A 24,498-nucleotide genomic window follows, 5' to 3' on the forward strand; every position below is an offset into this window, starting at 1 on the left:
AAACATGCACGCCCTTGATTGGTTGAGTAAGCATGGGCGTATTCTGCGTGGAGCAATTAAACCAATAGAATGTGTTCTCTTTGCGTCGTTTTTGTTATTGTTTTTGTTCTTGCCTTAAAACAGCCTTTTAACTTTCCCCCAGATTCTCAACAATCTGACAATTTAAAATGTCAATACCACCTTGTCACATGTACACACATGTAGTATGAGAATACCATGTACATCAGTAACAAGACTGTGTTTAAAACCTCAAAAACCTCATTTGTGCACAAACAACCTCATTTCTTGAGAAACGTCCAACAAACACATTAAGGAAATCTCAAGAGTGGGTTGGGATTAGGGACAAATCTATGACATTTAGACGCATCAGTTTTGAGGAAATACTGACCAATTTCAATCCTCTGGGTTTTATGGAGTAGCGACTGATCATACAAACATGGCATAAATGTCCATTATAATTTGGTTAAGTGGTTGATGCTTTACGGCTACACTGGTCTACAGACCTGACATTTTATGTACATATTTTCTGGGAAAAGGGTGTCCCACGATGGTCATTATTTTAAAATAAATATAAAAAATAAAATCACAACTAAATCATAATGATGGCCATTATTTTGAAATAAATATACAAAATAAAATCACAGTTAATACATAAAAACTTTGCTTCAAAATATTGAAAGGCAAACCAAGGCCAACTAGAGTTTGCTATTGCTCCCCATAATTCGAGACAATTTATATTGGTACATTGTGCATCCAATGTTTGTGCAGTAAAACCTTGAAGAATGAGTACAATTGTAACTTAATTTCAGTTCCACGTGCAGTAAACATATTTTCCCCAGGTGCAGAAACTCCAAACCATTCTAGTTTCTCTGAATGTATCCAGATTAGATTAAAGAACCACTGAAATGTTTTGTATGTACTCAAGGTTTGCAGCATGTGAACATGTATGCACCCAATACAATTCTCTATTGATGCAAGTCAACATTGAGACGACAAACAGAGTTAATTCTAGTCTTTATTGCTTTATCAGTAACAGCGGGACTTCTCATAATAAAAAGTTTCCTTGAAAACTCCCTCCTGATTCAGTAGGGGAAAAAACATTGAAGACATTGAGTTAATCCATGAATGATCAGACATTGTATCCTTAAGCCAGCTTTACAAAAATGATCTTCAATAGGCTGACCTTCCATGTTGCAACACAGGGGTTCGTTCAGTGTTTGTCAGTTTTCTTAGCACTTTAAAGGCAGTGGACACTATTGGTAATTACTCAAAATAATTATCATCCAAAAACTTTCTTGGTTACAAGTGATGGGGAGAGGTTGATGGTATAAAACATTGTGAGAAACAGCTCCCTCTGAAGTGCCATACATGTAGTTTTCGAGAAAGCAGTAATTTTCCACGAATTTGATTTCGAGACCTCAAGTTTTGAATTTGAGGTCTCGAAATCAAGCATCAGACAGCACACAACTTCGTATGACAAGGGTGTTTTTTTCAACAACAAGGGCAAGCTTGACAAGATGGAGAAAAAGAGAAATTCAGCTGATCAGCTGAAAAGTTGAATGCCTAACATGCAGAGTAGTGCTCCGGATAACATGCCAGCGCCCTACCAACTACAAAAGCCCTATAGTGGGTGTCTTCCTATTTTGTCAATATTATCCTTGTTTAAAAATAACCTGCACTTACACTTAAAGTTGTTTTACAAATTGATTGAAAAGATGTTTTGTAAACACTAAAAAGCATGAACAAAATCAAAAATACTTATTGCACTTGAAAGTTTGTAAAACTAGGATACTGGGCAGGAAATTGACAAAGGAGATCAATCATTGACAAAATGACAGCAACAGCAGCTCAGAAAATTGGTATTTAAAGTCACATATGTACAAGTATGTACTTTACAAAGTTGACAAAGGTTCAGGAAAATGAAGGCTGAAGGTCCCAGGGCCTAAATTCTGATTTTCGTAGAGCTGCCTCAGAATGCAGAAAACATTCTGAGAGATTTTTGCATAAAATAAGACACCATTCACGCAGCATACATGTACATGTACTGTGACGTTGCATTCGGCCAGTAACCTCAAACTTGTTGGCATTTCTTTTGTTAACTACAGTAAGCTACATGTTATTGCTGCATCATGAACGGGGCCCAGAAAAACAATACTTAACAGCTTTGAGGAGAAACTGAAACATGAGTTACTTTTATGAACAAGGAAACACTTCAGTCCTACCACATATTAGGATGGCTAACATCAAACAATTAAAACAAGTCTGTTTGAAGTATTTACTTACATTTTAAAACGTAATGATTTACAGATAGCCACAAGCATGACAAGACCATGAATAATTGAAAAATAATTTTAAGCAGAAAATAGACAACTTCACTTTTATTACGAAGACGAGCTTTCATGAGTGAACAAAAGTTTAATTTGGCTTTCGTGGAATTAAACAGAAATTCATTAACAAAATGAGTACTGTAGTCTGACAAGACTGCATGAACCCCACATTTCTTATTCGGAGGATATTTCTTTGGTTCTACATACGTACAGTTGTACACGACAACATTATAGAAATCAGTCAGTGGATACAAAAACATTTTTTAAGGGGATACCAAGGGGAAATACCAGGGCATAAGAGTCCATGGTGAGCTATGTATAGGTTGGAGAATGCTAAGTTTCCGCCATTTGGATTGCTTTAATCTGGGCACAATTTCATCGAGAAAATCAGAAAATATTGCTTACATTTTGAGCTTTTCAAAAGTGAGCAGGGTACCGTCTCAAACAGTGCACATATACATGTAACATGATAGTAGAAGTCTTAGCTGGTAACCCTTTTGCAGTGAGCCAAATTGTTTGATTGTGCTTTAGTAAAACGTTTGTGCTTTTGGCCCAGGGCCAAATTTCATAGAGCTGCTAAGCACACAAATTTGCACGATTAAAAACAGGATTACTTACCAAGTTTCCAAGTGATTTTCAGGATAACCAAACAACAGCTGAAAACCAGTGAGTAACAAGCAAAATACAAGTGGAAATTTGGTTGGTAATCCTGGTTATATCAAAGAAGAAATTTCATGCTAAGCAAATTGTTGTGCTTAGCAGCTCTATGAAACCGAGCGCAGGTCCTTTGTTTGTCATGCGCGGAGCAGAGCAAGATGCATCTTGTATAGGGCTCACTTGATATAGTTGATATGATAGGGTGTGCCAAGTGGATCCAACCATTTCTTGATTAAACTCAACTCATCTCAAAAGGTTGGTTTTTTAATTGAAGAGGGATTCCACTTAAATCCTCTAGTCAATACTCAGCAAATAAACCACGTAAACCATGTAAACAAACAAGGAAGATTACATCAAATGCCACAGTCATGTTTCCTTGAACACATTAAACAATGGTATCTGTTTTGTTTTAAACAAAAACAAAATTCAGTTCACGCGAGCCGATTTTGATTTGGCAACATTGGAGTTAAACCCAGAAACTTAATTTCAAATTTTCAGTTGTTTCTGTTTACCCACCCACCCAAAATTTTGGGGAAAAAATATTAAAACTTGTATAATGCTGATTATTCTGAATGGCCCATACAACAGGGGGAGAAAAGTTGTTTTTACTCTTTTTTTTGTGGTACAAATTAATCAACTGGTATTCATGGAAGCTTTTCCGGTTTGACTTTCTTTTTTACAAATAGACATTCTTTCAGTTCCGTTTCCCATGCTTAATAAATAAATACCTCATGATGAACACAGCTGTATTCAGTAAGGCAATGGAACCATTACTTGGAAGCAGTGACTACAGTACAATGTACGTTTTTTGTTGACATTTCCTCATAGTTCAGATGACTTTCACTTTGATCAATGGTTATGAATGTTACGCTATGACTTTGAACATTTCAGATTTTGAAGTTCTCATGTGGCCAGATCTTGTTTTTTAATTTTAAAATGTTTCCACACAAGAAAAAACACATACAAATTTTAATTAAAGGCAGTGACACTATTGGTAATTATTCCAAATAATTATTAGCATAAAACCTTGATGGTATAAAACATTGTGAGAAACGACTACCTTTGAAGTGCCATAGTTTTCGAGAAAGAAGTAATTTTCCACGAATTTGATTTCTAGACCTCAGATTTAGAACATGAGGTTGTGAAATCAACCATCTAAACGCACACAACGTCGTGTGACAAGGGTATTTTTTATACATTCATTATTATCTCGCAACTTTGATGACCAATTGAGCTCAAATTTTCACAGGTTTGTTAGTTTAAATGCTTATGTTGAGATACACCAACCGTTGACTATTACCAATAGTGTCCACTGCCTTTAATTACGTAGTTGTTTAAATTCTTAACAAAATCATACACTATGACAAATTCGTCCAAAGTTACTTCTTGGATTACATAAAATAAAATAAAATTATTTAAGGAAAATAAATCCTCCAAATCCTCCAACACATGTACTAATTATTGAAGTCAATTATGCGGTTGTACTTTTAGAAATGCAGCCAGGTGAAAGACTGCCATTAAATAAGACAAATCCCTTGCTTGCAAACTATGCACACAAACCTCAAATCAATACTACCAAATAGTAACCTCAGGCCAAACAAATTACTTGTTCTTCTTCAACTGGAAACACAGCGTTACACTGACACCCTCCCACTTAAACACAATTTGTAGGAAAATTAATAGTCTTGATTCAAAGATGTGTTGGTGTAAAATGGCCGTTACACAACCAGGATTCACATTTTGGAGGAAATCAACAAGACAGCAGGGCTTAAAGGGAAGGTAAACTTTTGGTAATAACTCAAAACAATAATTAGCTTAAAAACTGACTTGGTAACGAGCATTGTAGAGCTGTTGATGTAGTATAAAACATTGTGAGAAACGGCTCCCTCTGAAGTAGCATTGATTTTGAGAAAGAGGTAATTTCTCACTAAAATATTAAAAGACTTGTAGCTAGAAGTCTTTTATTCCTGTCTGAAAGCACACAAATTCGTCCAACAAACTTGTTTTTTCTCTCATCATGTTTTCGCAACTTTGATGACCAATTTAGCTCAAATTTTCACATGCTTGTTATTTTATGCCTACATGTATGTATGTTGGGATACACCAAGTAAGAAGACTTGTCTTTGACGATTACCAAACGTGTACCTTCCCTTTAATACGTGTACATGTAGCTAAAAATTTTACTTTGTCACCTGAAACATTTTTGCAAGACCAGAGTCTAAATGAAAAGAAAAGATTCACAGTTTCACATTTCAGCTGTATTGGAGCAAGCTTTTGAGAGAAGATTGGTCACATTCTTGTTTATGGCTAGATGGGTTAATACTTTTACATGTAATACGCAACAGAATTGAAAGATAAATTTAGTATCAAATTTGAACGTCTTTAGTGCACACATGGAAAACCATTTTCACTTTTTACTTGTAAACTGTGATGATTGAAATAAATAAATTGAATTGTTTTGTATTCTGAGTTTAAATTAGAAACATTGCATCCTGGCGGACTTGCCCTTTTTACTTGTAAACTGTGATGATTGAAATAAATAAATTGAATTGTACTGTATTCTGAGTTTAAATTAGAAACATTGCTTTCTGGCGGACTTGCCTGGTTGACTGTTTGCTGGCCTGACACTAAAATCACTGGCCTGCAGTCGGGTGTAAATTGTCAACTCGGCCAACAGTGTCACCCAGAGACCAAACGAGTTTGCACTTCAAGCATTGTTTTGTTTGTGACAATGTTATCTAAAGTGCTATTCACACGACAGAAATTTAACTGGGGTGCCTTGCTTTATTTTATCATGGTTTTACAAAGTAGTAATGTTTGAAAATATTATTCAAGAGAGCTTGGACAGTAGAAACAATTGTTGTCTTTTCACACAAGGAAAATTATTGTAAAGTTTGACAACCATGCTACAATTTAGCAAGGGACACTTGCTAAAGTGGTCTTGTGTGAAAGGGGCTCTACAGTTAGTATCATATCTGAAATACATGTATGTAATTAACAAAGACCTGAACTTCACCAAATGGTCATATCTTCATGATCTTGGTATGTCATTAGCTTTCCTCTGACATGTCTGATAAGGAATGCACAGGCCCAACTACTACATGAAAGCTTCAAGATCCACTTTACATTTTCAATCTTCATGTTTTACTTACGGCATGGTTTCTGAAAAGCTCTAAAGCCCGCTTTACGTCAAATTTTCTGGCCATGAGGAAGCGTACCGCTGTCTTCCATGATACTGGTGCCACATTGTGCTCTGCACGAACTCTATTCAGATGATCTAAGAAAAGATGTGTGGCCTAGAGAACGGGGAAAAACAAATGATAGATAAGTGATGTGTAAAGCTACCTGCATTATTTAAGGGTCAACATTCCACATAAGAAAGGTTTAAAGAATGAACTAACCCAACTAAATAATTCAAATGAGTATGAGTACATATGTATGGTGATTACTTTAACCATGATTCTTGTAAACAATTATCATACATACATAAATTATACAAAATATATTACAATGGTTTCGATTACACCCATGTTAAAAAAATATAAGCACATTTTTGTGCCTTTATTTTGTAACAAGCAAATGCTTTTGTAGTATCAAAAGCACTTGTTCACAAACAGTGACAGTCTCTAAAGCCTACAAATCACCCTCTTAAAAGATCAAGCTCATTTCAAGCAACAACACGAGATAGTACACCGCAAGAAGGAATTAGTTGATATTCATCGCAGCTACCCAGCTGAGCCGAGAGGACATTTTGCCATACTGCATGTACCCTCTAAACACAAACACAAAGTTAAACAAGACTAGTACATAATGTGCAACCCAAGTACAGTCAAGCGCAACATGAATGTATCACACGTTGGTGTACAGACGCCACTAGTGTCAACCTGTATGAAACATGAATCAAGTCAGTGGGGACCTTCGCTAATCACTTCCCCTCAAGTCACCGATTTCTGTCTGGTCTTCATCAACAAGGCAGGTACAATGTTCAGCGAAACGGTCCTGATAGAGGCTTTGCCAAATTGAACCAAATAGACGGAGGCAATGAAAGCAATTTAAGACTAAAATCCTCAATGCCTCACGCCTTTGCAGCAATCCAATAGAGGCCTCGGATCTTCTCCAATATTGCCTCTTCTTGAGAAGAAACATCTTTGACCTTTCAACACTTCACAGGTGATTTTCGGCGCTTGCAAGTTTTATAAAGACAGGCTTTTTTCACTAAGCCATGTAAGCTGAGGGCATTTCTCGTTTTAAATTAAGGGGCACTGGGGTAATTTGTAAAGGGTTGTCTCCAAGGCTACTCATACAGCAAATAAACACATTCAATACATCCCATTTTAGAGAAGTCAACTGTTTTCAATTTTGTCCTTATCTAATTAAAGTCAGCTTTTGAAAATCTCAAAAACAAATTGTTTTTGACATTGCTTTGACAATTGTTCATAACCTTAACTGCTTAAGCCAGGTTCATGTACATGTACATGTACTTCCTGCGGAACAAATTTGACGTAAATTTGACGTCACAATGCTGTTTCTGCTGCGAATATTTTCAGGAGTCGAGCACAGCTCAACTGCTGCATATTATTCATTGCGAATTTGTGACGTCAACACTCGCTTCGCATTCGCAGGACGTACATGTACATGTAGGAACCGGGCTTTAGAAATGTTTACAGTGAACCCCACTTTGCCCATTGAGTTGTACACATACATGCTACAGGGGTGCATGAATCAAAATCAACTTACTTATGTTGTCACATTAATCTTGTACAGGAGCATTTTGGTTTATAATCATAGATTTAAATATATAAGAACTAGAGGGCACACTGGCCTATATACGCGGCACCACATGCGCGCATGCCACCATTTTCTAAGTTGACAAAAACAGCATCGCACAGAGTGCATTTGTGCAGCCGATTTGTAAGTTGACAAAACAGCATCGCGTAGCGTTCAATAAACAAACTCCAACGTGTACTTCATATTCAACGCGCATGCAGAATGGCGCGCGTGTCTCCTTGCGTTCCTGTCGCGTTTGTGCAAGCAGCATCACCAGTGCGCCTTCTAGTTTGTATATAACTCTATGTTTATAATGTACAATACACATGTTCATACATGTAGCCAACAAGATGATATTGATACAACATATTTTGCCAAAAACATACACAATACAAATTACAAGCTAGGCCTAAAGACATGTAGTATGTAATGATACACAAAGTTTTTAAAACAAAAAGGTAATGAAATGTAGTGTCACATGGCACAGAAGTGATTGTTGAATGCCCAACATTAACAGAATGAGTGTGAATTCATAAAATATGCGCATACAAAATCAACTACCCAGAACATGTATCAAGTACTGTGCAGATTCTACGGAGTAAGACTGAACCATGACTGTACAACACACATCATTATTTAGATATACATGTAGTTGAATGATTACACATTGTAAGTGGGAAGCAAAGTACCCAATTCCGCAATCCACATACAATGCCGATTAAATGCCCGCAACTTACACAGACATAATCCTCATCCGCTATCCCCAACTCCATATTCTCAAAGAACAGTCCGCCGCCACTCACCGCATCGGCAGCTTGCATCTCCCTCTCTCCCCTGCCATCGGTAACCAAGGCAACTGTTAACATGGTAATGTGTGTTTTAGATCTCATGGCCGTACTACAGTGAGAAGTGCAAGCATTCAATTCTCGCCGGTTTGCGGGGGGGGGGGAACACTTTACAGTCGGTGCGCCGCTTAATCACATTCAGTCAGGAATTCGGAGGAGTCACTTGGCAGCAGGCCAACGCCTCAAACACGGATCGTATCTAATAGTCAAGATGCCTCTCTTGCTTCCACGTGAAACGGTTTAATCTCAAACTGAGGCCTCTCGGTTACTCACCACACACGGAGTCAGCCGCCATTATAATGTATACAAACTTGATGTTTGAACTTGAAATATCCAAAGACAATTATCACCAGTGACATGAAACAAACTTTAAAAACTGGAGTCCAAAATGACACCTTCTGTATTTTACTACATGTAGGTGTTTTTTCTTCTTCTACACAACAATCCACCTGAGCAATGCAAGATGCCAAACATCACCACATGTACATCATACTGAGCACATTTATAAACTCAACCATCTCTCCCTTACTTCTAATAAACAATGGCCTCTAGCTAGTCTTGTTTTTTCCTCGAATCAAAAATACACAGCTCATTTGGATGTCATTAAATGCATGAACGTCACAGTGCAGTAGATTTGAAAGAAGCAGTATTCCTCAATGAACATACCTACGTACAGTAAATGGATGGTTATTTTATACACCACACAAGATAATGGTTTCCATTGTTACGTAAATTATAGGGTTTTCACCTTCAACCAGGATTTGACAGTTTCCGGGAAACTCTTCCTGCTATCATAGGTCAATGAATGGACAGTATGAGCAGTTTGGTCCATTGTGGCGATGCTAGAACGTAATATTACAGTAGCAAGGGGAAATGGTTCGGTGAGAGACCTTTTACAGGTGGGAATTTCTATTTCCTGTAGTGTCGGTGCAATACACTGCTACATGTTGTACACGTGTGTAGTACTAAAAACCATAATTTACACTGCGGCAGTGACAGATTGAAATTTTATATCAGTGAGTTTTTAGATTGAATTGTTTTGTTTTGGGGGTTTTTTTTTTACAGATAGTTACAAACTCAGGACTACAAATCTAGGTCTACTAAATGCTTTGTATTTTCTGTAGTTGGCAATTGGCATTTACTGTTTATGGGAAATCCGAATAAATTGATTTTTCAAATTAAATTAAAATTTAATATGAAGACCAACTTACAGTCCCAAATCCTTCTCTGTCCAATTGCCATTGTGAAGGATTCGGAAGATGTAGGGCCATGCGTTTCAATCTTATCGAAGTCCAATCAAGTTGGAGTATAACGAGCATGCCCTACATGTACATGTGGCCTATATGTGTACTAACAGTGTAGGCAGGTACACAATGTACGCGTACGAGAATAATAATAATAATAACATGCATTTATATAGCACTTAATACAAGGTTTCTAAGCGCTGAACAGGAAGTGTATGATAACAAAAGAAAGACAATTAAAAGTCGATGAATACCACTAGTATTTTACATATTTAACAAAGGCGTCACCTCACAACGCGTAAGTTACTCATGGATTTCCTATAAAATTGATTTGACCTAAACTCACACACTGCGGGATAAATAACTGCATATTGTACACCATGTACTGTGCTTCATTTAACCACATCTTTCTGTTATTTTCACTATAAATAAATCTTGGGGTCAACTTGAAGTCAATAGGGATTGGGTGAACTAGTGCATATAACAAAAAGTGTGGTTTTCATTGTTAAATGTTATACGTATGCATTCATCCTGACATTTGGCAATCTACATGCTCTAAAGAAAAAATGAAAAATGAAAAAATAATAATCATTTGTTCTGTGGTCTATATTAAGAACAAAAATGCTTAAAATTTTCCCCCTCAAAAAAAATGACTTGTCAAAGATTGCACATTTTCTAACATAAACAGGTTGGGCAGCCTCTAGAAGGTTTTAAAAATTAGAAGCGAAGCTCATATTGCAAAGACATTAATCGATTGTAAGATCACAACAAAATATGTCTGGAGTGTTTTTTTTTAAATGTAAATTAAAACTAAGTATTTGCTGTCTGGACACAAATATTGAACTCGACCAAAATGAAGCAGAAAAAATAAAGATTGTTTCCGGCAAAACATAGTTGACTCTGCTTGTCTACAAAACATAGTTGACTCTGCTTGTCTATTGTCTTTCCAGACAATTGTAAATTTAGGGATATTTTACAATTAGGGAGTGAGCCAATAATATTACTCGCAGAGTTTCAGCATAAGTTTGAACAATGACAAAGCACCTAATCGATTATGCAGGGGAAAGAAAATAACAAATCATGAGTTCCAAGAAATGTTAAGCCCAGTTCATAATTATTTTTAGAGTATTCCTACAGACGTCATTTGTCAGACCATGTCAACTAAACTACGTATACGTTAATCATAAAATCGTTGTTATTGTACGCATTGGATGTGCAAAATGTATTGAAGTCCTTCAATGTCAAAATCTACGTCGGGTACAGTCCGAATTTTCTTCATTTTAATTACTTTGAATAATGATGTTCGGAAAACATAAGGAAATTAGGGCTTCCAGGAAACTTGGCTCAAGTAAGTTCAATTTAAACTCTTTCCACTAATATGTAGCTTTTAAAAAAGTTTAAAAAAAAATTAAAAATTCTCTGAAGTGAAATACTAGTCAGTCATGTCCGTGTGCAGCAAATTATCTACAAACATCCATTGTCAATTGCTTCCTTTCAGGTTTCAGGAGTTTTATTCTCGATTTGAAATCAGTATGCACTTTGTTTTCCTGGAATTCTCGTTCAACGTTTTCCGCTGATTTACTTGACAAAAAAACATGTGCATTCAGGTATGACCAAGCTTTGCCAAAACCCTTTTGTGAACCACCAAGGTTACCTTTGCAGAATGTTTGCATACCACTCAGGGTCCATGGCTCATGTGAAAGGTTTGTGTAAAGCACCAAGGGAACACTTTTGCTATGTGGTTAATGTTGCAGGACAAAATTCACAATGTCTACTTTGGATTTAACTTGAAGTGAAGCACTTTCAATGATTAAAGATATGATTCAAAGGTACTGGGATAGTGAACATATAATTGTCTACATCATACCTATTAATTATAATATTTATAAATACTGAAGGTTACATACATGTATTATCAATCTGTAAGACCCTCTAGCGAAATAGCTTTTCAACAATGATCAGAAAGGGGGGGGGGGGGGCTTAAAGTCACTTGACACTATTGGTCATGTTGGTAATTGTCAAGGACACAACATGCATTTATAAAATAACCACCCTGTGAAAATTTTAGCTCAATCGGTCGTCGAAGTTGCGTGATAATAATGAAAGAAAAAAAGACCTTGTCACACGAGATTGTGTGCTTTCAGATGCTTGATTGAGGTCGGAGGTCTGAGGTCTCGAAATCAAACTTGTGGAATATTACTTCTTTCTAGAAAACTACGTTACTTCAGAGGGAGCCATTTCTCACAATGTTTAGTACATGTATCAACAACTCCCATGACTGGTTACCAAGTAAGGTTTTATGCTAATAATTATTTTGAGTAATATACAAATAGTGGCCAGTGCCTTTAAGGGGTGATTTGGGCTCAACAGAACTTGTAAACGCTGAAAAATTCAGCTACAAGTTACATTTAATGTCAAACTTCAGCACCATTCTTACCAATAGTGTCCAGTGTCTTTAAGTTTACAATATAATATAACAATATAACCAATATAACCCGGACATTTTGCTGAATCGGTTTCCTCTGTGTGGTTTCAGTCTCACACCCAAATGTTTAGTTTCTGTTTTCAAATGCATGACTCCATATTATTTAAAAGTTGTATATTCAAGTCAAGCCTGATGGGTTTAATAAATCATGTACTGTGCATAGTAGCCAGTCAATTACACAATTCTGTTCTATTCCGACAAACCTACATGTACATTGTGTACATGTACACGTATACTGTAGATGTTGTGACACCCGGGTGTATTTTACTATTCTTAACCCTTAGAACCCTAACCCATTCTTGCAGGGTTGTCCAACATACGATGGGTTTGTCAAACATACGAAGGGGTGCCGGATAATAAACCCGTCACCAGACAGCTAAATCTATACTAAAGTCACTGAATCTTCTTCGTTGGAAGTGCTGCTTCGAAGATTAAATATTACCTCACTTCCATTGAGCGCATAACGTACATTACATTCGCTGTATAAGGGCCAGTCACACTGCAGCAATAACGAAAACGATAATGATCACGAAGCAAAGAAATGTTGAATTGCTACGCGCAAAATACGCGCGTGCGTATCAACCAATCGAGGGCGAGCATTTTGAACAGGAAAGTATAAATCTATTTTGTTATCGAGGCCAGTGTGACCGGGCCGAACCCTAACCCAGCCTGCTTGTAGCCTGTATCTCAAGGGGGTGTCGGAACATGCGTATCTAGGGGTGTCAAAATATTAGAGCAGTCACCAGCAAGCCAGACCCATGTGATAATAGTACGACTGATTCTTTTTCCTTGGATGATGTGCTGCTTCATAGATGAAATATTAACAAACTTTCATTGAACGCATAGTTTTCATTCAGGCCCTGTGATTATAGTACTACCATGGAGCCAAACCTTCATAAAAAAGTTTTACACAAAATTACTCATCTTGCAACTTTGAAAATAGTCAGAAATATTAGACAAATCACCTTTGCATTTAACTTTGATTGCTACAACAAGCACCTTCATAAATATGTTTAAATTTTGAACGAGAGTTGCCCTCTACTACTCAAGTCAATTGTCAGATAGTGTGCATGCATTTCATTAACAAACGCAGATGAAGGCAACAGTATGTCAGAAATAAACAAATTTGCTGCCTTGAACAAGATGAAGCACTAATAAAATCCTTTTGATGTAGGCATGACATAAGTCTGATTAGGGTGATTGATTCTTGAGTAGTCAAAAACACGAACAGAAAAATAGTAAGTTTAAATTCACAAAACAACTTCCTAACTTGATTTGAAATTTAAATTAAAATTTAAACTTAAATTACATGAATGTTCACATAAAGTGACATATACTGGTTGGTTATTTAATATCAAGACAATAACATCATAGTCTTTGTATTATTTATTGTGTGTTTTTACATTTTTTTTTTTAAAACAGAAGGAGGAGCATGAAATTCACTTGGAATGGAAAACGTCAATTTATTTTTGCACTGTATCTTGTTCATTTGTTTTTTTGGAAAAATTTCCGTATGGCACCACTACTTTTTCATTCGATATGAAATAATATAGTATCTAATTTACCTCAATGAGATATCCCTTTTTGTAAAAATTAGTGAAAAAGTGGTGGCGCCATACGGAAAGTTATCCGGATTTTATTATTGTCAATCATCATCTTTGTTTTTTCTTTTAAATCATGTATTGTATGCCGAAACATAAACATTGCAGGCAATAAAATAACATATTGATCTTAATTAGTGATTTAATGGCGGTCTGAATCGCCATGTATTCCATTATGACTGTAAAGTTGTAACTCTACGCGCGATCGCAGTTTACCACACACGACCCTAAACTGACCACAGCACACCGCCTACAGTTTCGCACAGTACACGGTGCACACAGCACACGGAACTCGCCCTTCATCTAGCCTTCACGAACCACGGCCAAAACACCGTACTAAATATTAGAACAATGCCCTTATTTCAATAATAACACGTTACCAAAAGCCCTCATATCAGCAATATTATACCCAATATTTCAAATTACAACTCAAATGTAAAAAAAAATATTGGAAATGTCGTGAATTTCGCGGAAATGTTACTTACTTTTTCCTCGTCTGCCTTGAGGACGGCCGCCATGTTGCGACCCGTATGACAGTCTCTGCGCACGCGCATTAATCTTGAATAGAAAAGAAGTGTCGGGGAATTTTTTAATAATTCCGAGAAAGAGAGCAGTAATTGTTGGTGATGAGTTGTCACTACCTTCCTGATACTGTTGGGCGGATAAACTGGTAGCTGAATACTTCTTTCTGTTTTGTGGTGATTTTGAGGTGTTTTTTTTCTACGTGGGACATTTACCGCAAAGGTCCCACGTACCATTGATGGAGGGGGGCCTCCCCCACGCGTACCTAAAGCTCAACCCCTAATTAGGAACTTTGAATTTCTAATCACACATTGCGTATTCAAATTATTCAATAAAGAAAGATTTTCAGATTTAAATTGTTCTTACTAGGTGCTGGGGTATGAAAGCACAAATTCATTTATGTAATTGTATTTAATTTTTTCATGTTTTTTAACAGCAATTAAGACGCCTCACTCACTCTCCCACTCACCATGGAGGAATAAATTAGAATCACTCTCCCAACAATTCGTGTCAAGATGACCAAACCCATGATGACAAATTGTCCTGGGAGCATTGATCGTCCGTCGTACCAGTGTCCCAATATTTTTGTTTTTTATCACACATTAACTAACATACCAGTTCTTTGAAAATAATGAATTTCCTAATACACATGCCTCATAACCACTCAGGGACCCGCCCTCCGGCCTCCCCAAAGAGTAAAAAGTCCGGCATCTTTGGATTCATGTCGAATCGACAATCCTAGCTGCGTAGTATAGGGGCTGGGCAATGTGGGGAATACCAGCCGAAAGTTGAAAATTTTCAATAGAGGGCGGAGTTCAGTTACCGTATGTAGGGTGTCGTGGCCGAGTGGATAAGAACACCGAACTCAAGCTCTGGTGTTTCTGTTCAGCAGAGTGTGGGTTCGAATCCCGGTCGTGACACTTGTGTCCCTGAGCAAGACACTTAACTATAATTGCTTCTCTCCACCCAGGGGTAAATGGGTACCTGTGAGGGCAGAGATGGTTCTTGTGATTGATTTAGCCGAGTAGCGCATATTAATGTTGCACAAGGCTGTATACTCCCCACCAGGGAGCTGAGATGGGTTTAAGGAGTGATTTAAGGCCCAGTGACCAGGGGTAATAATGTGAAGTGCTTTGGGACGCCCTCCGGGTGTGAAAAGCGCTATATAAAAACGGGTTACTATTATTATTATTCCACTTCTGCCCAGCTTTCAACGATGACGCTTACCCCACTTCATTCAAAGCTTTAATTGCTGTAATTATTGCATAACAAAACGCCATAAAGGTCTACTATTTCAAGCAATCCGCAGAACAAAGAGCTATTTTGTAACATTTTTGTAACAAATTAGTTTTAATACAAATAATAATTATAGGCCCTATATAAAACAAAAATTAATAACAATGACAGCTCAAGGGGGGTTCATCAGAAGGGGCGGGGAATTTTCTAAAAGTGGAGGCCAAACTGGTCATGTGACGTCGTGAAAAGTCATCATCACCCATTAACGGAGGTTAATTTGAATCCTTGCTCTATGATTTGAGCTAACGGATTTTCTCAAAGAATCTTTTTTATTCTGTGATTTGGAGTCCACGTCCCATGCCGAGTGTGTTATCACTTTGAAAACATCAGTCAAATCGGTACCAAAGATAAGCCAAACGTAAAAAAGTAGTCCTTCAAAAAGACTTGTTTTAAATTCCCGAAATAATGCTAACTAAAGACATTATTTTTGACGTTTAAAAAAAACAAGTTATTACAATTTTTGTAATTTGCCAAGATTTGTTAAAACTAGTTTTGTTCTATAAACAAAAACGTTTTATTTACCAACGAATGTAGTATTCATTTTGTTTCTGAATTACCAATGTGTTCGTGAAAGACTTGAACACCAAACTGAGTGCCCCCCCCCCCCCCCCCCCACTCCCCCAACCGGCGAACTGTGAACAGCGCCCTCTTTTGAAATGTATTATTCCCCTGGCCTCCACCCGGACAGAGTCTCCTGCGGTCAGCTTGACACCGGTGTCGCATGCAATTATGTCCTCTATGCAATACTATCCGGAGGACATTATTGCATATACAGTAATGTCCGCCGGACGGTTTTGCATATGCAATCGTGACCGCCCGGACGCTGCTGCATAATGCAATTGTGTCCGCCCGGACACATTTGCATATGCAGTTGTGTCCGCCCCGTGCAAAACCGTCCTTGCAGTAAATTAAACGCCCTTGGTCAACGGAACACGTTCGCCATTTTGATTTTGCAAGCTAAGCGCATGTCATGAATGGTTCGGCCGTTGGGTATTCGCTGCAATCATAAACACGTGAATATCCATGCTGCATTATACGTGTTCAGTGCATGCACGCTCGCTTACGCGCGCACACATACATGTACAGTCCTTTACATGTCCCCTGGACGGTTTTTGCATAGCCCCGGACACGATTGCATAATATGCAAGTGTCCGGAGCGGACAGTATTGCATGGCGGACACAATTGCATCTGACACCGGCATTTTAGGACAATTATTTGACTTCAGAAAAAAATGGCAAGCAACGAGTAGGCCTACATACACTTTCCGTTCAAGAAACAGTTTAATATAGATTAATCATGGTATTCTAGCAATTAATGTTTATTGTCAAAAGGTTTAATAAGCCCACCTATGTCCAAAATAATAAACAATACAAAAAAAATTGTAAGTTAAACATGAAAAAAATAATGTTTAAAATCTGTTTAAAATACATCAGTTGTTGCTACAGCATTGGCAAAGCTGATAAAAACTTTGTTCACGTTTTGTTTTGTTTTGTTTTCGCGATTTTGGGTAGATCTCCGAGTGGTCACCTAAAACTTAGCAGTTTTTGCGTGTCCATCGTGACCGTGCCGGGTTCGTGGCCTTCGTGTTTCTGGTCGCATGAGTGTGGGTTTGGGTCCCGGTCTGCGGGCCTTTGTGCGTCTTTGAGCACTAAGCCTATTTCACTTATTAGATCCTCTTATTTGTTTCACAGCCAGGATTATGTAATGTCTTGTGGAGGGTCGTTTAACAAAATGCTGTGTCACATCGATTGTAAAAATTAAAAAATTAATTAATTGGCGTTATTGTCCTTAGAGTCTTTTAATGATTGTGACGCAACTGTGTAGCTTGAGCGGGTACGGCAGACCATAGCATGGAGCCCATCTATTAGTCACGGGATCAAAACACTCCATTGTGTCCGTCAGGCTATTCGGCTGATCCTCTCCGCCAGTGACGTACAACTTGTCATCACATACGGCAGCAGAACACAGCGCCCTCGTGCGTCGCATACTGGTCACCTGGCTCCACGAGTCTTTCAGCGGATCGTAGCGATGCACGATCTGTGAGAGGCAGCCAACGATGTAGATCTTGTCACCCATCACCGTTGCTGCGATGCCTGAGAGGGCGTGAGGCATCGGTGCTCTGGGGAACCACTCGTTGGTTTCCGGGTCGTAACATCGGACCCGGTCGGTAGCGATCTCGTTGGAGAGCGCACCGCCGAAGACGTAGATCCGTCCGCCGTAGGTGGCTGCGGCAGGCGAGCTCACTGCATCCGGGAGGGGTGTAACCTGTACATGAAAAAGAAGAACATTAAACATTGGATCATAACTAAGTAAACTAACACGGCAGGTTCATAGTGTTTACTCGTTAAATAAAACTAGTTCAGCAATATAATTGTCATGTCGAAAATCAACATTTTGACAAGACATTCGAAATAAAAATTATGCTAAGTGTTGCGTGTATATACCGTGTTTTAAAAAGTGTCACTTTTGTTTAAATGCTTTATTTAAGTTTTTGTTTAGATGCACACTCGAATACCAACCGTTTCCCACTGTTTGGTTCTAGTGTTGAATCTATCCACCCTTGCCAGTCTGACAGACCCATCGTAACCTCCAATGAGGTACACAAAGCCTCCTTGCACCGCAGAGCCTCTCCTCTGCCTAGACCCAGCATCAATCTCCGAGGTTGACACGACGTCCCACCGGCCGCTCGTCGTTCTGAACGCCGACACATCGCCCCTGAACCCCGTCACGTAAATGTCGTTGTCCACCACGTCGACCCCGCTCACGGAATCGGCAGAAGAAGGCAGCTGGGCAAGAGTGCCCCATTTGCGGTCGGCAGGGTCGTAATATTTGAGTTCTCTGAGTTTGATGTTAGCGGGTCCAACCCCGCCGACCACAACGATCACTTTACGGGAGCGGGTGCGACGGCGGCCCGGCTTACGAGAGACGAATATTTCGCTTCCTCCGTACGACGAACTCAAGAGTTTGTTGGTATCAACGAGCGACGATATCAGCTCGTTTTTCACCACTTTCTCCGTGAGATATTTTCTCGGCAAAAGATGGGTCCGGAGATGGGTCAACAAAACGTGTAGTTGGTGCTTCCGTTCCTGCAAGTCGACTAAAACCCAGTTTAGTATGGTCTCACACACATCCGTCTCTGAATCTACTACAAGTTCGTCACTTGAGAAATACTTCACCAACATCTCCGGGGACTGCTCGAGAATCTCTCCGTGTGAACACACCCGGGGAAAATTCTGCAGAGCGAACGACCATGCCTTCTGCGACAGCTCTGTGCATGAATGTTGCTCGGCCAAAAGGTGTATCCCTAAGCAGTTTGAAGCATGGATCTGCGTTTCGAGGAAATTCTGAGAGGCGAGGCGCACTAGTGTGAGTTGAAGTAGATCTGCTGCGCCCAGGAGTCCCTGTACGTTGTCTGCAGTTATGGTAACTATTGCCGTGTACACATAGTCTAAGATCAACTCCATACTGATTGCCGAGACCCCTTTGATCTCAACAATGTCTTCTCTCCGCTCCTTCATATCATTTGAGAACATACTCTTGAAGTAAGCACTGGACGCTGTGAGGATGTTACGGTGACAGTGGAAATCCTCTCCGCCCACTCGCAAGATGACGTCCGTAAATTGTCGGTCTTTTCTAAGGATTTGCAGTGAGCTCAACATCATCTCAGGATGTGAAGCATGGTGTAGCTCTACACTGCTTTCAGCTAGGGTTTCGGCAGTCGTTGATCGCATGGTGATTTCAAGCTATGAACTCAAACCCAAAAGCAAGTTGTTTTTGAAGGCGATGTGCCTGATGAAGGTTCCGGTTGCCTACCACTGCCAGTGCAGACGGAAGTCGTTGTCACATCAATGAGTTTGAATGGTGTTATTAACATGTAGGCCCAGTGTCACGGACAACTGAAATACAATGAAACACCAATTTATCGTTAATTCAATTTCAATCTTTGTCCACTCGGTGACATAAACAAAATCAAACGGGAATTATGAGACCGTGAACGAGTTGTAGCAAGCACCTGTGATTATTTGTTTACTGCAAACCTTGTTTCTAAAATATTATGAACAACTGATGATAAAATTTATTCATGTTTGGCGTACACTCTGGGAATGCGACACTGTTTTTGGTATCCAAACGCTTACCTGCAGCGCCTTCTCTCCATGGCAATGGAATTGTGATATCTCGAAACCCAGACCTAACTATGGGTGAACCACAAAATAAATGCCGAATACAAAACTGACAACAATACCCTCATTCAAAGAGAGAGCATTATTTAACTTGTGTTGACATGTGATCACATGTGAAGTTGTATTCCGACTCGCAATTTTGAGCAGTCGTATTCGGCAAAATGTGTGTATGTTTTTATAACCCTTGATTGTTGGCTGGTCTAAGTTTTCACTTCAAGGTCTTCATCACAAAGTGCCGACGCGACGGGTCAAAACCTAAAGGGACACGTTTTCTTGGATCGGGAAAGTTGGTCTATGGAAAGCATTGGTTAGAAAGATGTATAGATGTAGATAATTACCCATACAAAAATGCCTCGAAATTGCGTGTTTTTCTTTTTATTTTGCGAACTAACACGGTCGGCCATTCCTAGTTCGCAAAATAAAAGGAAAACCACGCAACTTCAAAGCATAATATTATTTTTGTGTGAATAATTATATTCCACTTTACGTCTTCCAAACCGAATGAATTTTATATCAAACGGTTTTCAAACGCTTTTCATAGACGACTCGACCGATCTAAGGCAACATGTCCCTTTAACAGAGGCACTGCGTGTTTTAAACGATGCTAAAAGGACGACCTGTTGTACGCCCAAGTGTGTTTACCTGTAAGTTTCAATATTTCAAGGATTCTTTGCAAGTTTATTATTCAAAGGAGTCGGCATATTGACATAGCTCAATTGTATTGCTGATATAGGGCCTACATCATTTGCTTACAATTGACTCAATACGTGTTACGGATGAACAAAGGCTTTGTAAGTTACATCAACGGCAAACACTATTATTGAATAATTCTATCATGACGTCATACACCATACAATCGAAACCTACGGTATAGACGGATGGATTTCCTGTGCCAGTTTTAACAGTTATTTCTATCTTAAAGGCAGTGTACACGTTTGGTAATAAGACCAGTGTTCTCACTTGGTGTATCCCATCATGAGCATAAAATAACAAGCCTGTGAATATTATTTGGGCTCAATAGGTCATCGAAGTTGCGAGAAAATAATGAAAGAAAAAGCACCCTTATTGGACGAATTTGTGTGTTTTCAGATAGGAATAAAAGACTTCGAGCTAGAAGTTTTTTATTACTATAGCGAGAAATTACCTCGTTCTCAAAAACTACATTACTTCAGAGGGAGTCGTTTCCCACAATGAGTTATACTATCAACAGCTCTCCATTGCTCGTTACCAAGTAAGTTTTTAAGTTAATTATTTGTTTTGAGAAGTTACCATACGTGTACATTCTCTTTAAATGCAAAGGACACCAATATTATGTCAAAGACCAGTATTCTCACTTGGTGTGTATCCCAATGCATAAACTAACAAATCTGTAAACGGTCATCGAAGTTGCAAGAGAATAATGAGGGAAATACACCCTTGGGTTGCTTCACAAAACGTGCACACGTGCTTTCGATGCATGATAAAAGGCATTAGCTGAAGTCTTCAATATTATTATTTGAGTTGAGTGAGAAATTGCATCTTTCTCAAAACATGTAACTTTATAGAATAGCCGTTTCTCACAATGTTTTATACTATCAGCAACTCTCCATTGCTCCTTTAATACATTGCTCCAAACATTGTGTGCTTTAAAATGCCTAAAATCGGCTTCTGGGGCCCGGTTTCTTTTAATTGAGTGAGAATTTACCTGCTATACTTCAAAGGGAGCCGTTATTAGCAATAGTGTCCAATGCCTTTACAAATCTTGTCATTGAATCGGTCAAACTCTATCTGACCATTAATTTTTATTCCTCAAACGTCTGGTATTCTGTGATAACGAATAACGACGCGGCATAAACCGAGGGTTCCCCCTCTTTCAGCATTTTTGTTATGATGTGGTTTCGTAAATCTACACGGGAAAAGAGGTGTTTAGCCATAAAATTATTTGCGGTTCGATTTTACGATTGAAGAAACTTCAAAGTCTTTGTGAGTCAATGTTAAAGGGGCATGCTCTGATGACCTAACCACAGGCGGGCCTGTGAATAACGCGTTGTTACTCCATCAGTGCGTGTATATAGCCAACTTATTATTATGGAAGTTTAATTCATAGCCATTTATTTTAACCGTGTTTCCATAGTTTTGTAGCATGCCCACTGTTGCCACAATAACTCGAAATGGTGGTGGGTCAAACCTCTACCATTATACCCAGATTATGCTGGGCGAATTTTAACAATTTCATACTGCGAATTCCAAAATAATTTTGTCAAGAGTCTCTGTTTTTAAGCCCGGTTCATGTTTTCCTTCGAATGCAATACGAATGTTGACGTCGCATGACTAATTTCGCAGCAATAATGTTCTTTTGCAGGAGTTGGGGAAAAAATGTCAAACTGAATTTGTCGGTGCAAGGTTGGGGTTAGGGTTTTGCTACTTTTATTTTACTCCATTCTGACGCAATTATGGGAACATTGTGAGAATAAATCGAACCGAGACAAATTTGTATACGATAACGATAACTTGAGACTGTTTCTTGTATCTCGGATTTACCGCTTGTGTAGGTTTCTCGCGACCAATTTCACAAAGTTCTTGTCCAATTTAATTCCAGTTCATTCAAGTTAGATTGAAATAAGAAAATAATATGCATACTGTCATGCAGGTCATGTAACAATCAAAAAGAAGCATTAAAGGCAGTGGACACTATTGGCAATTACTCTAAATAATGATGAACATAAAACCTATACTTGGTAACGAGTAATGGGGAGATGTGATGATATAAAACATTGTGAGAAACGACTCCCTCTGAAGTAACGTAGTTTTCGAGAAATAAGTATTTTCCACGAATTAAATTGATTTCGAGACCTCAGAATTATAATTTGAGGTATCGAAATCAAGCATCTGAAAGCACACAACTTCGTGTGACCAGGGTGTTTTTTCTTTCATTATTATCTCGAATCGTGACTTCGACGACCAATCGAGCTCAAATTTTCACAGGTTTGTTATTTTTGTGCACATGTTGAGATACACAAAGTGAATAGACTCCTGGTCTTTGAAAATAGTGTCCAGTGTCTTTAAATTTCACTGACCAGCCATTGTATTAGCTCCACTTGCATTCGGATTGATAAAAGTATTTGAAGTCATTCCAAATCTACAACCTGTCACAGTGATCACGTGCACAATCTTTTAAAGTCGCAAGTTTCTTCATGTCTAGTTCTGGTTCGTTGTTGTTTGAAATAGGACAACCAAAATTCACATAATAACACAACAAACGCCAGAGGGCTAACAATTGCCAATCGATCATTTCAATTGACACCATTATTTTTTGTTTGGAAAGGTTGTCGTGTGTCGTCTGCTAGGCTATCCATTATTCATAACTTTCAATTGAATTCAACTGTTTATAGACTGGGAACCTGTTCATGAAAAATATAATACGACTCTTATAGAAAGGGTTTGAGACTGCATCGGTTTGAATGAAATTTTAATGAACTGCGTTTCTACACACTCCATTAGGCATAGTTTTCTGAGCCGCGGTTTTTATTGGAATTTTTTTTTTAGAAATAATAATATGAAGGGATTTCGAGCCAATGGTACTACTATAAATTATAGAGTTATTTTATTCCAACTCTTGATACCTGTTTGCTGCTGATGTGAAAGTGTTAAAGACCACATCAGAGCTTTCTATTATTGGATAGTAGACTCCATGGCTACCTTTTTAATGACTGACTGAGTTTATAACCCACCAGTAGATTCAACAGCATTGTAATTTCCCAGCCATAAGCATTGCTGTACATGCAAATATCTTTACAATGGTTAATTCATGCATTGTTTTGTTTAATGCCTATGATAATTATAATAATGGGCAATAGACATTAAAAGCATTATTATAATGACGTAGTTTAATTATACAACAAACTATCATCCAGCACTGTTGATACGCATTGCCATAGTGATAATGCGGATCAGTTGAAATACTCATTATATTTTTAAACAAAATATGAACAGGTGGAAATCAATATTATTACTTGATACACGAGCCTACGTATCACGTCGCTGTGCAACCCCCCCCCCCCCCCACTCAACAGCATGTGTTTGACTACAAACAACAACCATTGGAATAATATTGAACTCTTAATAATCATTGCCATGTCACGAATTACCTTAATAACATTAACTACCTACCTCAAGTTTAAAGCGATAAGTTAAAGGCAATTAGTTCTCTCTCAATCTCCAACTCACCCGCCCAGTATTGTCAGCAACAGGATGATACAAAATCAACATCAGCAGAGCGAATGGCATCCTCTAAAAAATGTGCACAAAACAATCTTCACAAAATGCTTGTAAATAATTCAGACAAAATACCATGGTTAGTATACCTTCGCCCACAGCTGTGCCATAACATGTAGGTCTTTTGGACATGCATCTAAAAGTGCCACATGAAAGTAGAACGTCACGGCGGGTACCGTTTGATTTGAATTGTTGTTTATCGGTTTATGGCTGAGAGCGGCCATTGTTGGTATTTCATTGTCATTGTTCATCGGTGGTTCAGGTTGTTGAGTGGCAGGCTGTAGCCGTCTGGATTGCTGAGGACACGCCCACGGGCCC

At 38.5% G+C, this 24,498-nt stretch overlaps 2 protein-coding genes across 5 annotated transcripts in view; both read right to left on the reverse strand.

Annotated features, from left to right (window-relative positions):
• LOC117295393 (tyrosine-protein phosphatase non-receptor type 9-like) overlaps positions 1-14,459 on the reverse strand; it is a 37,452-nt gene extending 22,993 nt beyond the window's left edge. The window contains exons 1-2 of one of the 3 annotated variants that reach the window (XM_033778028.1): positions 14,412-14,459; positions 6,137-6,280 (exon numbers count right to left, since the gene is read on the reverse strand). In XM_033778028.1, coding sequence (XP_033633919.1) covers positions 6,137-6,280; positions 14,412-14,444 — 177 coding nt within the window. In that variant the 5' untranslated portion in view covers positions 14,445-14,459. Of the gene's footprint in view, positions 1-6,136; positions 6,281-6,628; positions 6,714-8,488; positions 8,647-14,411 lie in introns of those variants that run through there. The other 2 variants (XM_033778027.1, XM_033778029.1) reach the window with 2 other exon arrangements.
• A 2,542-nt stretch (positions 14,460-17,001) lies between these two features.
• On the reverse strand, positions 17,002-24,403 carry LOC117296065 (kelch-like protein 24). Of its 2 annotated transcripts, none has more exons than XM_033778933.1 (3): positions 24,133-24,403; positions 18,265-19,641; positions 17,002-18,010 (listed from the first exon to the last, which is right to left on the reverse strand). In XM_033778933.1, exons 2-3 carry the CDS (start codon positions 19,474-19,476, stop codon positions 17,534-17,536), a joined length of 1,689 nt encoding a protein of 562 aa, XP_033634824.1. In that variant the 5' UTR covers positions 19,477-19,641; positions 24,133-24,403; the 3' UTR covers positions 17,002-17,533. The 2 variants fall into 2 exon arrangements, with proteins under 2 accessions (XP_033634824.1, XP_033634823.1); XM_033778932.1 differs by having other exon boundaries at positions 24,076-24,403.
• Positions 24,404-24,498: the final 95 nt, after the last annotated feature.

This window comes from Asterias rubens, chromosome 10 (genome assembly GCF_902459465.1).
Source record: "Asterias rubens chromosome 10, eAstRub1.3, whole genome shotgun sequence".
NCBI lineage: Eukaryota > Metazoa > Echinodermata > Asteroidea > Forcipulatida > Asteriidae > Asterias > Asterias rubens.

Coding starts and splice junctions, on each gene's coding strand:
- LOC117296065 (XM_033778933.1), bottom strand. CDS start 19,476: ATGCGATCAACGACTGCCGAAACCCTAGCTGAAAGCAGTGTAGAGCTA. Junction 18,011..18,264: donor GAACCAAACAGTGGGAAACG/GTTGGTATTCGA, acceptor TTTCATGTACAG/GTTACACCCCTCCCGGATGC.